Source organism: Nannospalax galili, unplaced genomic scaffold, assembly GCF_000622305.1.
Source record: "Nannospalax galili isolate Female #2095 unplaced genomic scaffold, S.galili_v1.0 scaffold211, whole genome shotgun sequence".
Classification (NCBI taxonomy): domain Eukaryota; kingdom Metazoa; phylum Chordata; class Mammalia; order Rodentia; family Spalacidae; genus Nannospalax; species Nannospalax galili.
In genome coordinates, this window is record NW_008329624.1 from 3422047 (window position 1) to 3434841 (window position 12795).

Below are 12795 nucleotides of genomic sequence, written 5' to 3' on the forward strand. Positions count from 1 at the left end.
GTGTGAGAGAGAGAGAGAGAGAGAGAGAGAGAGAGAGAGAGAGAGATATTGATGTGAACTAGGGAAATATGAAAGAAAGCAGTTTTTACCTTTTAACAGAAATACTTGATTCCATTTTGAAATCACATGAGTAGAAAGTAAATAGAGTAACCTGGTGCTGACCCAGAAGTGAGTGCTAGATCTTGGGGTAATGCTTGGGAGGGAGGAAAATCATTTCTGTGAGTTCTTATTGGGACTTCCAGATTAACAGGAGAAAAATAGACAGCTGAATGTAATAGTGTGTACCTCCTCCATGCGTGGGAGGAAACCCACAAACATGAATAGAACTTGAAAGCAGGATTTCAAAGGGTCCATTAGATGTAAAGACTTAGCTAGAACAGAGAAAAGCGTGGGAAAGGCTCAGCAGAAACAATATAAGACAATGTCATGGTTTGTTACGGGGCCTTCTCCACAAAAAGTATCCCTCCCTGCTGATTCATCTTCCTGATGAAGAGAGGGCACACGCTGACAAATGGAAGTTTCCATTCCCAGTCCATGACAGTACCACTATCTCTGTGAGTTATACCATACATTCTTCACGTAAGTGGAATAGTGAGTTATTTTTCCTTTTGTTGCTGGCTTTTTTTACGTAGTATTATGCCCTCAGAGTTCATTCTAGTTATACTGTGTGTTCAAATTGCCTTTTTATGACTAAATACTGTTCCATTATATGAATATAGCACGTTGTTTATCTTTTCATCCATCTATGGACATTTGAGTTCCTTCCACCTTTGATGGTTGTAGATGATGCTGCTGTGAACATGGGTGTACAGATACCTCTTTCAGCCCCTTCTATAAATTCTTTTGGCTATGTACCCAGAAGTTAATTTTTTAGTGATATGATTGTTTTGTTTCTAGTTTTCTTTATGACCCACCACTTCCATGGCAGCTGTGTCATCACAGTCTCCCCGCATTACAGAGTCTCGTTTCCTCCCTGTCCTTCCCAGGACTTGTTATTTTCTGCAAGTTTGATTTTGTTGGGACATGGGGGTTGTTTTGTTTGTTTTTGCTTTTTATAGCAGCTGTCCTACTTGGTATGAGGTGATGTCTCATTACGGAGTTTGCATTTTCCTAATAATTAGTGTTATTGAGCCTCTTGCTAGTGGTTGATAAGTCTTTAGAGGGAGGGCTGTTCAAGTCCTTTGCCCATTTTTAATCAAGCTATATGTTTTGTTGTCATAGGATTTTTTTACTTTTTATATTTTTGGTCTTTTTGAGACAGGTCTCCCTGTAGCCCCAGCTGTCCTGGAACTTGCTATGTAAACTAAGGTGGCCACAATCTCACAGAGATCTGCTTGCTTCTGCCTCTTGAGTGCTGGGATTAAAGGCATGTGCTACCATGCCTAGCTGAGCTGTAGTATTTATAAAGTATCTTTTTGACAGTATAAATATCTTCCTGGGCATATAAGCATATTTGTTCACACATTTATCCAAGCATCTAGCAAATATTTTGAGAGAGCATCGTGTGGCTGGTACTGAGCTTTAAAGTCCAGCATTCACCAACTAAACAAGGAGGCACAACCTATGTCTTCCTAGGGCCTGGAAACCAGTTAACAAAGATATATAGACATACAGAGGCATGCTTTACAGTTCAATTCGAACTGTCCTCGGGTACTGTGATGACATGGAGAACAGGCGTACTTACGGAGACGTGCTTTTCACGGGTATTTTTCCAGCTCTGCTGAGGTTCTTCCTCTTACTGCACTCAGCAGTCCTTGTGCAATTTGAGCCAATCCTGTAGCTTTCATTACTATGTCTCTAAAAGTCTGGAGCATAGGAAAGACCTGTGTAGACCCAGGCACTTCACATGCGCTCACCTGCCCCATAGCACTGCACGTCAACGTGTTCATCCCTGTAAATCAAATTCACTTCTGGGAGGAACGCACTACGCACCCTCTCAGCCCCCAGGTCCTCTGTCCTTACAGCCAACCCACTGACAAACACAATGGTCCTCCAAACTATAGTTTAGGGAGTAAAGATATTTATTTGGGCTTGCCAGTAGAACTTACAGTGATGAGGATGGGTTACTTAAAAAGGCATGGACACCCATGGGCTTTTTTCCCTATATCTTAGCTTAGCTTTCCAGATCCATGCTCACCGGCCCAAGATGGCGACATGCCTGCCTCCTCCTTGGCCTCTTCCATCTCTATCCTTACCCCGCCCCCATACATTTGAGCTGACCGATTGGGTGGGAGGGGTGACTGTCTCCCTCTCTTTCTATGGAGTCTCTTAGGGTTCAGACATCCATCTGTTATTGATGCTTCGGAGGACACACCTATCCAACAATCCTTCAGGTGGCTCTACCTTGTGGACAGGCTTCTTCTCGGGCCATGGCCCCATCATCCATCCATGCTCCATCCATCAACTTGACTCACCTCAGGTCTCTGGATATTTTTATCTCCTGGGCAGCTCATGTGTATAACCCTCCTTTAGCCACCACCCAACTTAGTACTACGCTACCATCTCATCTGCAGCTGAGTTCACACCTTTCCCTTATCATTCTGCACTTGGCAACCAGGCCTATATATAGCCTCTTACTGCAATCAGGATGAAGTACAGAGCCCCTTGTGCCATAGCAGGACCTCCACTCTGGAATTAGCTCTTGCCACCCCATCCTCCTCTGACCCAGCCAGTTCTTGTTCTTCTGTTCCTCAACTGCCCACAGGCTCACTCTTCCAGTTTCTACTTTGCCTCGAATTTTCCACAGTATTGGATTCTCCTGTGTCGGCCTCCCAAGTGCCCATCAAGCTGTCGTTATTCCTTCAAGAATTGTTTAAAGCTCGCTGAAAGCAGGGTTCTGTCCACCTTGCTGATACCTAATTGTTGTATACACGCCTTACACATCATAGGCATTCAGTAAAAAGTCACTGAAGTTTTATTGAATGAAAAAGCCATTTGAACAGACTTACAGCCCACATGCAAAGAGTTAAGGTTGCAGCTACGTGCTAAGGTTTCTCATAGTCATAGAACAATTTTACTACACCATGAATTTAGGAAATAAAGAAACATTGAACTTACTGTTTTTGGAGACCTGCACACTGAGTGAAGAGAATAAGTCTTTTCGTCTAGAACATGTATTTAGTCCAGTACCCATCACTTCACACCCCACTGTAAGGTTTCTATTCAGCATATCAGTCCTGCTTAAAACTCCTTGGAGTCATCCTCCCACAAACTCTCCCCAGTTCCTTGCCTCTTACCTTCTTCCTGGCCTTCCCGGCCTCATCTAATGTTCTCCCATGCTTGGTCCATTCTGTCTGCCTTGCTGTACTCTGGGTGCCATCCCAGAGGCCTTCCCCTGGCTGCTTTGACTTTCTCAAGAGCAGCCTCTCTTCACTCTTGAAGTCCTAGCTCAGGTCTCACCTTACAGGAAAGGCCTCCCATACCCGCCCTGCGTTCCCTCACAGCTGCCTTGTTCATTGTGCTGTCTTAGCACTTGCTGAAATCCATGATTCTTTTTTTAGGTTTCATCCCACTGAAAACAAGGAACCTGAATAAAGCAGCCTCAGGTGTCCTCCACCTCTGAACACCAGGTGCCCGTAACTGCGGGAGCTCAAGTTGAGTCTCAGCACTCAGTGGTTAATGACTCATGGAGCCTTATGATCACCATGCACTGCTAATGAGTTATGTGATTCCCAAGAATCAGCTAACTTACGGTTCTTTACCATATATATTACCTCTTTTTTTTTTTTTTTTTTTTTTTTTTTTGCCTTTTTGAGACAGGGTCTCCCTATAGCCCCAGCTGTCCTGGACTGGAACTTACTATGTGGACCAGCCTGGCCTTGAACTCACAGAGATCCGCCTGCCTCTGCCTCCCAAGTGCTGGGATTAAAGGTGTGTGCCACCACGCCTGGCTTACTTCATTTTTTTAAGAACTGTGAATCACAATTTCTTTTTTAAAAGCTATAAATTGCTTGTAAAAATAAAACAGAAGTTGACTGTAAGTGATGCAGAAACAACAATAGAAAACAAGACTACAAACGTGCTTTAAGACAAGTGAATTAAATCTTGAATGCCTGACTGTCTTAGTTTATTCAGACTGCTGTAACAAAACACCTTAGACTGACACTTGGGGCATGTACTTCACTTGAGTAGCATGTAATAGGTCGTAGACTCAGTCCCAAGGTTGATACCTTCAACTAGGTAATTATTTCTCATGGTTCTAAATACAGGGAAGTCTGTGATAAGAAGCCAGCAGCTTTAGCCACCCCCACCAGTCATCTCTGTCTCTGCTCCATAATGATGCCTGCTGCTGCTGTGTCCTCACATCGCCCACTGGACAAGCAGGAAGGCAGAATCTTTGAGTCTTCTTTGAGATAGGGTCTCCTTGTGTAGCTCTCTACTTGGCCTTGACCTCCTTCATAGGTAATGCAGGCTAGCTTTGAACTCGCCATCTTCCTGCCTCAGCTTTCTAAGAACCCTTCACCTTTTTATACAGACACTCCTCCTTTTCCTCAGAGTGGAGCCTTCAGGATTTAGTCACTCTCTAAAAGTACCCCCGTGTGTGTGTGTGTGTGTGTGTGTGTGTGTGTGTGTGTGTGTGTGCGAGCACACACATGTCACATGGAGGTCAGAGGACAACCTCAGGTGTCTATCTTTGCCTTGTTTGAGACAGCTTCTGGTTGTTTTTTGCTATGTGTACCTCGCTACCTGGCCTGCCAGCCACAGGCTTCAGGGACTCTCGTGATTCCACCTCCTGTCTCACTGTAGGGGTCCTGGGGTTACAGATACAAGGTACCATATGTTGTTTAACAAGGATTTGGGGATCCAAACTTAAGTCCTCGTGTTTGCCTTTTAATACTGTAACAGTGGGCTTAAGTTTCTTTTTTGTTGGGCACCTTCAGACAGTAACACTGGCCAGGATTTATACTACATTTGGTGTCTGAATTTTTATCTTATGAGCAAGAGAAAGACAGGCTGGGGCTTTGGAAAGGCACTTCTCCCCATAGTGCTGCTGTAACCCAGGCAGAGGAATGAGGACGGGAAGGCAGGATAGTGAAAATAGAGTAGGAGAGACAGGGTTCAGAGATGAGAGACTTGGCTCCTTGACATGCAGAAGGAGATGCCAATGCAGCGAAGGCTGACTTTGACCGCAGTGAAGGCTGACTTTGAACCAGAAGTCCAGCTGAATGTGTGGGTGGAGATAACTAGGCATCAAGTAGGTATGTGAGCCTGAACCCAGGCAAGAGATTGGGTTGAAGATGGAGATTCCAAGTCACCTACATAGAAACCATAGCTGAAGCAAAATCAGATTAAATGCTGAGGAATGAATAGAGAGAAAAGGGAAATGTGGAAAGGGTCGAGTACCTATACAAAGATATTGAAGTAATGTCCCCTCATTTAGCAAGTAGCCAGCAGAAGGAGCCATCATAAAGAGCCATTTGAGCCGTTTAAGGGAAGTGTGTGAGGACAACAGTTGAATGTAGACATGGCAAAGTTGGCTGTGGAGGTTTTAAAGTCAGTAAGTTGTCTCAGAATAATAGTGGATGTCAAGTTACAGGTTTTTCAGCCACTAAGTCTTCATGGAGCCATCTGTGTGCCAAGTGTTGTTCTAGATGCTGGAGATGTAGCTGCCACAGCCAAGATAAGGAGTGAGCGGGCAGCTTGTGTCCTAGAAATAGAGCTATGATGTGAGATGTAACTTTAAGAAAACTATTGGCTAAGGCATGCAAGGCAGATAAAGAGTGAGAGGCAGTGTGAAACAGATACATGACTGTTGATAAGCCAGTAAAGGACTCAGGTCACGTGGGTCTGAGGACAGCACAGTCTGGAAATGGAAGACGTACAGGGAGAAGTGCAGGAAGAGCCCTAGGAGCATTAAAGAAAAGGAGCCAGCAATAGTGGGGCGCTCCTTTGGTCGCCACACTTAGGAGGCAGAGGCAGGCTGATCTCTTCTTGTAAGTTCCAGGCCAGCCTGGTTTGTGTAGCAAGTTCCAGGCCAGTCAGGGCTACATAGTGAGACCCTGTCTCAAAACAAAACAAAACAAAACAATGTTAGAGAAAAGATGGATGGACCAGTTTCTGGGACAGCTTCTGGCTTCCTGATAAACTAAGAGACCAAATAAAGACAGTGCACGGGGAGGACGAGGAAGGAACCCCTGGCGGGGAGAAGCTGAAATGAAGTCCTAGAGGAAAATGAACAGCATGGTTTTAAGTGCGAGTCAGTGCTGCTGTGTTTTCTCTACCTTCCTAGAGTCAGGAGTACAAGTGCCTAAATCAGAAGTTCAAAAAGTTAGTGTAACAGAAACTGGAAGGGCTCTAGGGAACCTTTGAGGATGCTGTGGAGGCTTCACGATCTGACTGCAGCAAGCAGGAAGTCGTGGGAAGGCTTTTCAAGAAGTAATAAACAGAATAGACAACTGTGGTTGGATAGAAAGTTCAGATTCCTTCTTGGAAGTTGAGGGAGTTGTATGTGGGGAAGTGAGTCCAGAGAAGAGCCTAGAGGTGGGATCCTTGGTATGGGTCAGGTGATTAGGGTTATAATGGAATTTGTTTTCATGATTTGAGACTGTGTACAGTTGTGGTCCCACCGCCAGTGTACTTCCTGAGCCCAGTCCACGCTCAGTAAATGTTTGCTCAGTGTAATGGCACAGAGAGGGCGTGCCCTCGGGTTGTTCTTTAGTCTTTCTGTTGATTGTTCAAACCAATAGACTGTTGTCCTTTATAATGACTCTCGTGCTAGATTAAGTATAGCCTAATTGATAAGCAATGTCTTTTTTAGCAAATTACTTCAGAAAGACCTGGTAATTTATAAAGGATAGAAATTTACTTGTCACACAGTTCTGTATGTTGGGAAGTCCAAGAGCATAATGCTCACATCTCAGCCTCTGATAAGGGCCTTCTTGGCTTCATCATAGTGTGGTGAGTGCATCATATAGCAAGACAGGGCAAGTGTGCCAGCTGGGGTCCCTATCCTCAGATTAAAACCATTAGTGCCATCACGAGGCCTCACTTCCATGCCTACATCTAATCCTAATTATCTTTCAAAGGTCCTACATCCAAATAACAGCAACATATGACTTTGAAGGATAATTCTTCAAAATATGGGGACACTTTCAACCCAGAAGAGACAGGTAGGGGAGGGTAGGAAGCTTTCAGTCTTTCTGAATTCCTAAAACATTTAAGTTGGAGTATTTGTGAAGTCAAGCACAAAACAGGCCTCATGATGCTGCCTAAGAGCACAGTTCCTGCTGGCTCTCCCTTGCATGGATACAGAATGTTCTACACTGCTGGGGGTTTTTTGTTTTTTGGTTTTTTTTGTTTTTTTTTTTTTGGTCATTTTGAGACAGGGTCTCCCTGTAGCCCCAGCTGTCCTGGAACTCACTATGTAGACCAGGCTGGCCTTGAACTCACAGAGATCCACCTGCCTCTGCCTCCCGAGTGCTGGGATTAAAGGCGTGCACCACCATACCCGGCTACGCTGCTGTTTTAGCTCAACAAAATCTATCTTCCTCAATGCCAATTTAGTAATGCTATTTTAAATCTGCCCAAGGGATTGAGACTCCTCTCTAAACCCTTGGAGTGAGTGGTACCTCTAGCATTTATTTTCTATTTTATTTTCTTAAAGCCAGAGACCAAACCAGGATGGTTTTCTTCACCGTGATGCCCAATTTGGAGTAATAGGGTCTTCTCTCCCTGTCCAGACATGCCATTGCTCTGCTGTTTCCTGTTCTCTGGTCGCACTTCCTGGTAGTTGTCTTTGCCTTTGTCCCACCTGACTTGTGGATTCTCTCCTGCCATAATGAACTCGGTCATGATCCAGTGCTGATTTTGAAGTGTGTTTCTTTTCCTGTCTTTTTACCTTTTCTGTAGACATGTTGATAGGTTTTTCAGTAAATGTGTTGACCAAATGGGTTCCTTACTTACTAACAACAAGCTGTTGATTTTCTCCATAAGGTGGACACCCTCTTCAGACTGTTTGCTGTGTCAGGATATCAACACTTAGGAGTGGAAGCACTAGCTTTATGGGTGGACTGAGAGCTGTAGCTCTCCTCTTCCTTAGCTGGAAATGTTACCGCGGTTTCCTCAAGTGTTAGGTGGGACTGGACATCTGTGATAAGAGTGAGAGGCTCGTAAGGGACTGTGTCTGAACATATGCTGTGCACTGGGATATAAGGAGTTTGAAGGCATGCTTATTGTTGTTTAAATGGGTGGATTGAGTATTTTCATCCAATTTGAAAGTCTGTATTGGTAGTGTGAATTCTTGGTAAAAAGGAAAGAGATACTTATAATTTCCTGTCTAACATGTAATCAGCTATTACACAGAGACAGTTCTGTACAAAGTAGAAGAGGAATGGAAAATTGGAGGAAAGAAGTGTTTCTGCAGCCAGCTCCAGCAAGTTAGGTTGCAGACTAGGTCTCATGACCTAAGCTTTAAGTTAGGAATATTAATTACATTGGAGGGGTATCGACTGAAAAGGAAGAATGTGCCTTTAAAAGCAAGCATGAGGGCCTGGGCTGTGAGAGGCTTCGGTTCAGTCTCTAGCACCACCAGAATGAGGAGGAGGAGGGGCGGGGAGAGAAACAACAAAGTGCAGCCATTCTTGGTGCTGTGGCTTCTGTCCTAAACGTAGTCACAGGACTCTGAGACCACAGAGTTGTTTGTATTGTTTGTGGTGGTCTGTCGTGTTGCTGGCAGTGATTCTGAATGCCTTCCTGTGAGCTAATCAGCAGCAGCAGCTTGATGTGCTCCAGAGGCTTCCAGACTTGAGTTCCTGGCTCCACGGCTAACAAGTGCTGAGGACATGGTCCTCCTTGGCGGGGAAGCTGTTACCGCCCTCCCCCCTGGGGCTGCCTGGCCTTATGGATAGAAACGCAAGATAAATTACCTTCAGCCTTGTGTTGCTTTGAAGGTGAAACCAGGATTAGCTGACTCTGGAGGCTGTTTTATTAAGGAATTACCTTCACGTGTTCCTTTTATCTTGCTGTTTGTCAGTAAATGTGAAAATTCTATTCCTATCTGTCATTCATAAAAAAGATCTGGCATCCCCACCGTGATCTCTGAAACCCCTCAAGACCTCATTGAATTAGTGCTCCATCTGTCTGGATCGGCATGAAGAAATCCTGCTGTTTCTCCATCAGCTGTTCATCTCTTCCTTGCTTGGCTGATCTTACTCAGATAACACTCTGGAATTTGGGGGTTATTTCAGTACATGAAGTTTCTAATATGTACATACTCGGATTCTAGCTTGCTTTTGAAGAAAATGATCCCCACGAGCCCCTCACGAGTCCTCCATAGGAGCTCCACCTCCCCATCTCTCCCTTTTCCAGAGAGATGCCTGTTTGCTGTCACTGACCCATCTCTGAGGTTGGTTGAGAACAGTGGCGTAACACCCGGGTTGTACCCATAATGGGTCCCAAGATGCCATGGTACTCTCTTCTCCTTTAGTTCACATAGCACTCCTGTTTGACTCCTAAGAAAAGTGGGGCACTCCACGTAGAGAACAGTCCAAAACCTCAGAGCTAGAAACCCCAAGTTCAGTGTTGATTTGCCTCTGAGCTTCAGGCTGTTAGGAGAGAAGGGAAAGGTCAACTGGTCTACTTTTCATCACCTCCCAGTCCATGGGAACCACTACTGGGTAATTTGATGATCCAGATGACGAGCACTGGGGTGAGAAATATGCGTGTCTGTGTCCAGAAGCAGTTGCCTCTCCTAGTGGAAATAATATTGTACAGAGCTAGTATTCTCCATTGTGCTTTGAAAATCAGTACTTTCCAAACTTTCTAGTGACTTTATCTTGTTGAGACAAGTGTACATTATCCTGCTTTGCTTATCAGAGGAGCAAAAGCTTAACTTGTCTTCTCTTCCTTTCTTGGCAGCGGCCCATCATTTCCATCTGCTGGGGCCACCGGGACTCCCGGCTGCTCATGGCCTCAGGCCCGGCCCTGTATGTGGTTCGTGTGGAACACCGGGTATCCAGCCTCCAGCTGTTGTGCCAGCAGGCCATCGCCAGCACCCTGAGAGAAGACAAGGATGTCAGCAAGCTGACCTTGCCCCCCCGCCTTTGCTCCTACCTCTCCACTGCCTTCATTCCCACCATCAAGGTAAAGTGAAGGATACCAGCTAGCTGACATTGCTCCCGTATCCCCACCTTTGCTCCTACCTCTCCACTGCCTTCATCTCACCATCAAGGTAAAGTCTTACCCCTCTCTCTTCCTCCTTTCTGCCACAGAGACAGGAGGGATGAGGGAGGAAAGATGGGGGAGGCTTTCAGAGGTAGTACACAGAGGCTTGCCTACTTCAATGGAGTGCCTGGGGATGGCCACATGAGGCTCCGCAGAGTCCAGTATGTTCTTAGCACACCTGCAGCCTGTCCGGCATTCCTATCAGTGTCCAAACGAGATTCGCTTTCTATGAGTGACCTCACCTTTGTCCTGACCAGCTTAACTACTGTGATGGTCAAAGGAGCCAACGTTTATTTAGTGCTTCCCATGACTTGGCATTGCACCAAGTACTTTATGAAGATCTGTTTTGTTTCATCTTAACTTGATGGCAGACTCTTAACACTATTCTCACTTGATAAAGTGGAAACAAGTTCATAGAAGGGAAGTGACTTGTCCCAAAGCCAGTTAGGAGACTAGTCAGGGTTTGACCTAGTCTAACTCTCAGGCCTGCTGTCCTCCCACTGTTCTGAGGGGCGGTGACTCACATAGCACAGCTACCTCCACTTTTTATACGGACTGTCACTTTGAGAAACTGCCTGTGTAGAGCTACACATGAAAAGATGAGCCAGTTGGTGCTCACATGTTGGTTCCCACTAATTTTAAGCCATTGACACCCTGGAAGTTTTTCTGTGTTGTCTCTAGAGTGATGTGTTGGTTACTTTCTGCTGATGCATTGCTTTTATAATCTTGTGGGGTTTTTTGTTTTTCCTAAGTTGCTTTACAATATTGATTCTATGCCAGCAGGTTGAAACCCTTGTGTACTATTCAGAAAAAGTAGATTTCCAAGTTGTCCCCAGAGATTACATCTAATTGTCTGTAGTGGGATCCCAGCTAGGTATTATTTAAAAGCCCCCTCAGTTCTGAATCACTATTCTGTATCACAGAATAGTTAACCTCTGCCTGGCTACTAACCTACATTCTGACAGAGTGACAGCAACTCTGTAACCAACCTGCCTTGTACCCCCCTGGAGTCCTGCTCTGATTTTTCTACCTGTGTCCTACTTCTAGCCCCCAATTCCAGACCCCAACAACATGCGAGACTTTGTCAGCTACCCCTCAGCGGGCAACGAGCGGCTGCACTGCACCATGAAGCGCACAGAGGATGACCCAGAAGTGGGTGGCCCCTGCTACACTCTCTACCTGGAGTACCTGGGCGGACTTGTACCCATCCTCAAGGGAAGGCGCATCAGCAAATTGCGACCGGAGTTTGTCATCATGGACCCTCGGACAGACAGCAAGTCAGGTGGGCTCTTGCTACCAGGACCGAGTCCTCACTCTTATGTGGTTGTAGAATATCACTCCTTACAAGCCTTGCAGAAAGAATGCCTGTTTATGAGCTGTGAGCCTACACTGGCTTATGTGGTGCATTCCTGAAGTTACTCGATTCCCCAGTTGCCACGTAAGTGAACACTTGTATAAATGTCCTTACTGAGAGGCTTTTCCATAGGTATCATGTTGAAGAAACATCAGCTCCCAATCCAGGGAAAGCTAGATAGCACTTCTGGCACTGAGAGAGCCTGCTCAGGGTCACTGATAAAGCATTCACCGAGTCCTTTACTTTAACATTGAGGTGAATGGAAAATCATAATGAGATAGGTCCATGTCCTCCCAGGTGGGTGATAGAATTCAGATTTTCAAACCTTCAGTCTTCCTCCACCTTCTGCCTCTGCCCCTGCTGATATACTAGTTAGCTTTTTAGCTGAATTCTAGTGAAAATTTCTTCCTGATCCATAAAAGTTTTGTCGTGAAGAATATATACCATATATATTATGTATATAATAATATACATACATATTCTTCATTTAATTCGTTCCCAACTCTCATTGCTCAGTCATGTTAAAGGTGCCTCTCTCTGGAATCCTAGACTGACCCTCCCACAGGAAGGGGTTTTTGTGCTATTTAGTGCCAACCCAGTGTGCATGCACCTGTGAATACTGCTGCTCATGCCTTCTGCCCCCTCCCCATGAGCCCTTCCATAGACTGCCACAGAATGCACAGCAATGCCTGTTACGGTGTCCTGGGTATACGACACAGTAGGTCACCATGCTCAGGACTCTGCTTGTCCCCTGAATTGTGGAGGGAAAGAACTAGTCATCTTTGTGTTCCAGAGTGTCTTATAGTTATCTGACCTTGAGACAACATTGGTTGGATAGACTGGTTGCATTCGTTAGTGGTCCTCTACCTCCTAGTGCCAGTTCATTCCCCCTCTCACCCACTGGACTGGGCTTTATGCCTCATTGCGTCTCTGAAGCTGCCATAATGTGTGACCAGGGTCTTCTAGTCCTTAAAGCAGTGGCCTTGTTTGCCCTCAGCCTCACTGCCCATGCCAGTATGTTACCCAGCTGCTCCAGCTGTGTTGGCTAAGCATTATTCACTCAGCACCTGCAGTGTTCTGCTACCAGTGTTCCTGCATAAGGTCAAACATGGTAAACTTGTGCCTTAAAAAACCATGCCTGAGCCGGGCGTGGTGGCTCACGTGTGTGGTCCCAGCACTTGGGAGGCAGAGGCAGGCGGATCTCTGTGAGTTCAAGGCCAGCCTGGTCTACACAGTGAGTTCCAGGACAGCTGGGGCTACAGGGAGACCCTGTCTCAAAA

The 12795-nt window shown here is 45.6% G+C and overlaps 1 protein-coding gene across 4 annotated transcripts in view; it reads left to right on the top strand.

Annotated features, from left to right (window-relative positions):
- Window positions 1-12795, top strand: part of Tulp4 (TUB like protein 4) — a 223062-nt gene that overhangs the window by 181764 nt on the left and 28503 nt on the right. For all 4 annotated transcript variants that reach the window (XM_008839527.3, XM_029566811.1, XM_017799761.2 and 1 more), the window contains 2 exons: window positions 9856-10080; window positions 11209-11443. In XM_008839527.3, coding sequence (XP_008837749.1) covers window positions 9856-10080; window positions 11209-11443 — 460 coding nt within the window. The remainder of the gene's footprint in view (window positions 1-9855; window positions 10081-11208; window positions 11444-12795) is intronic.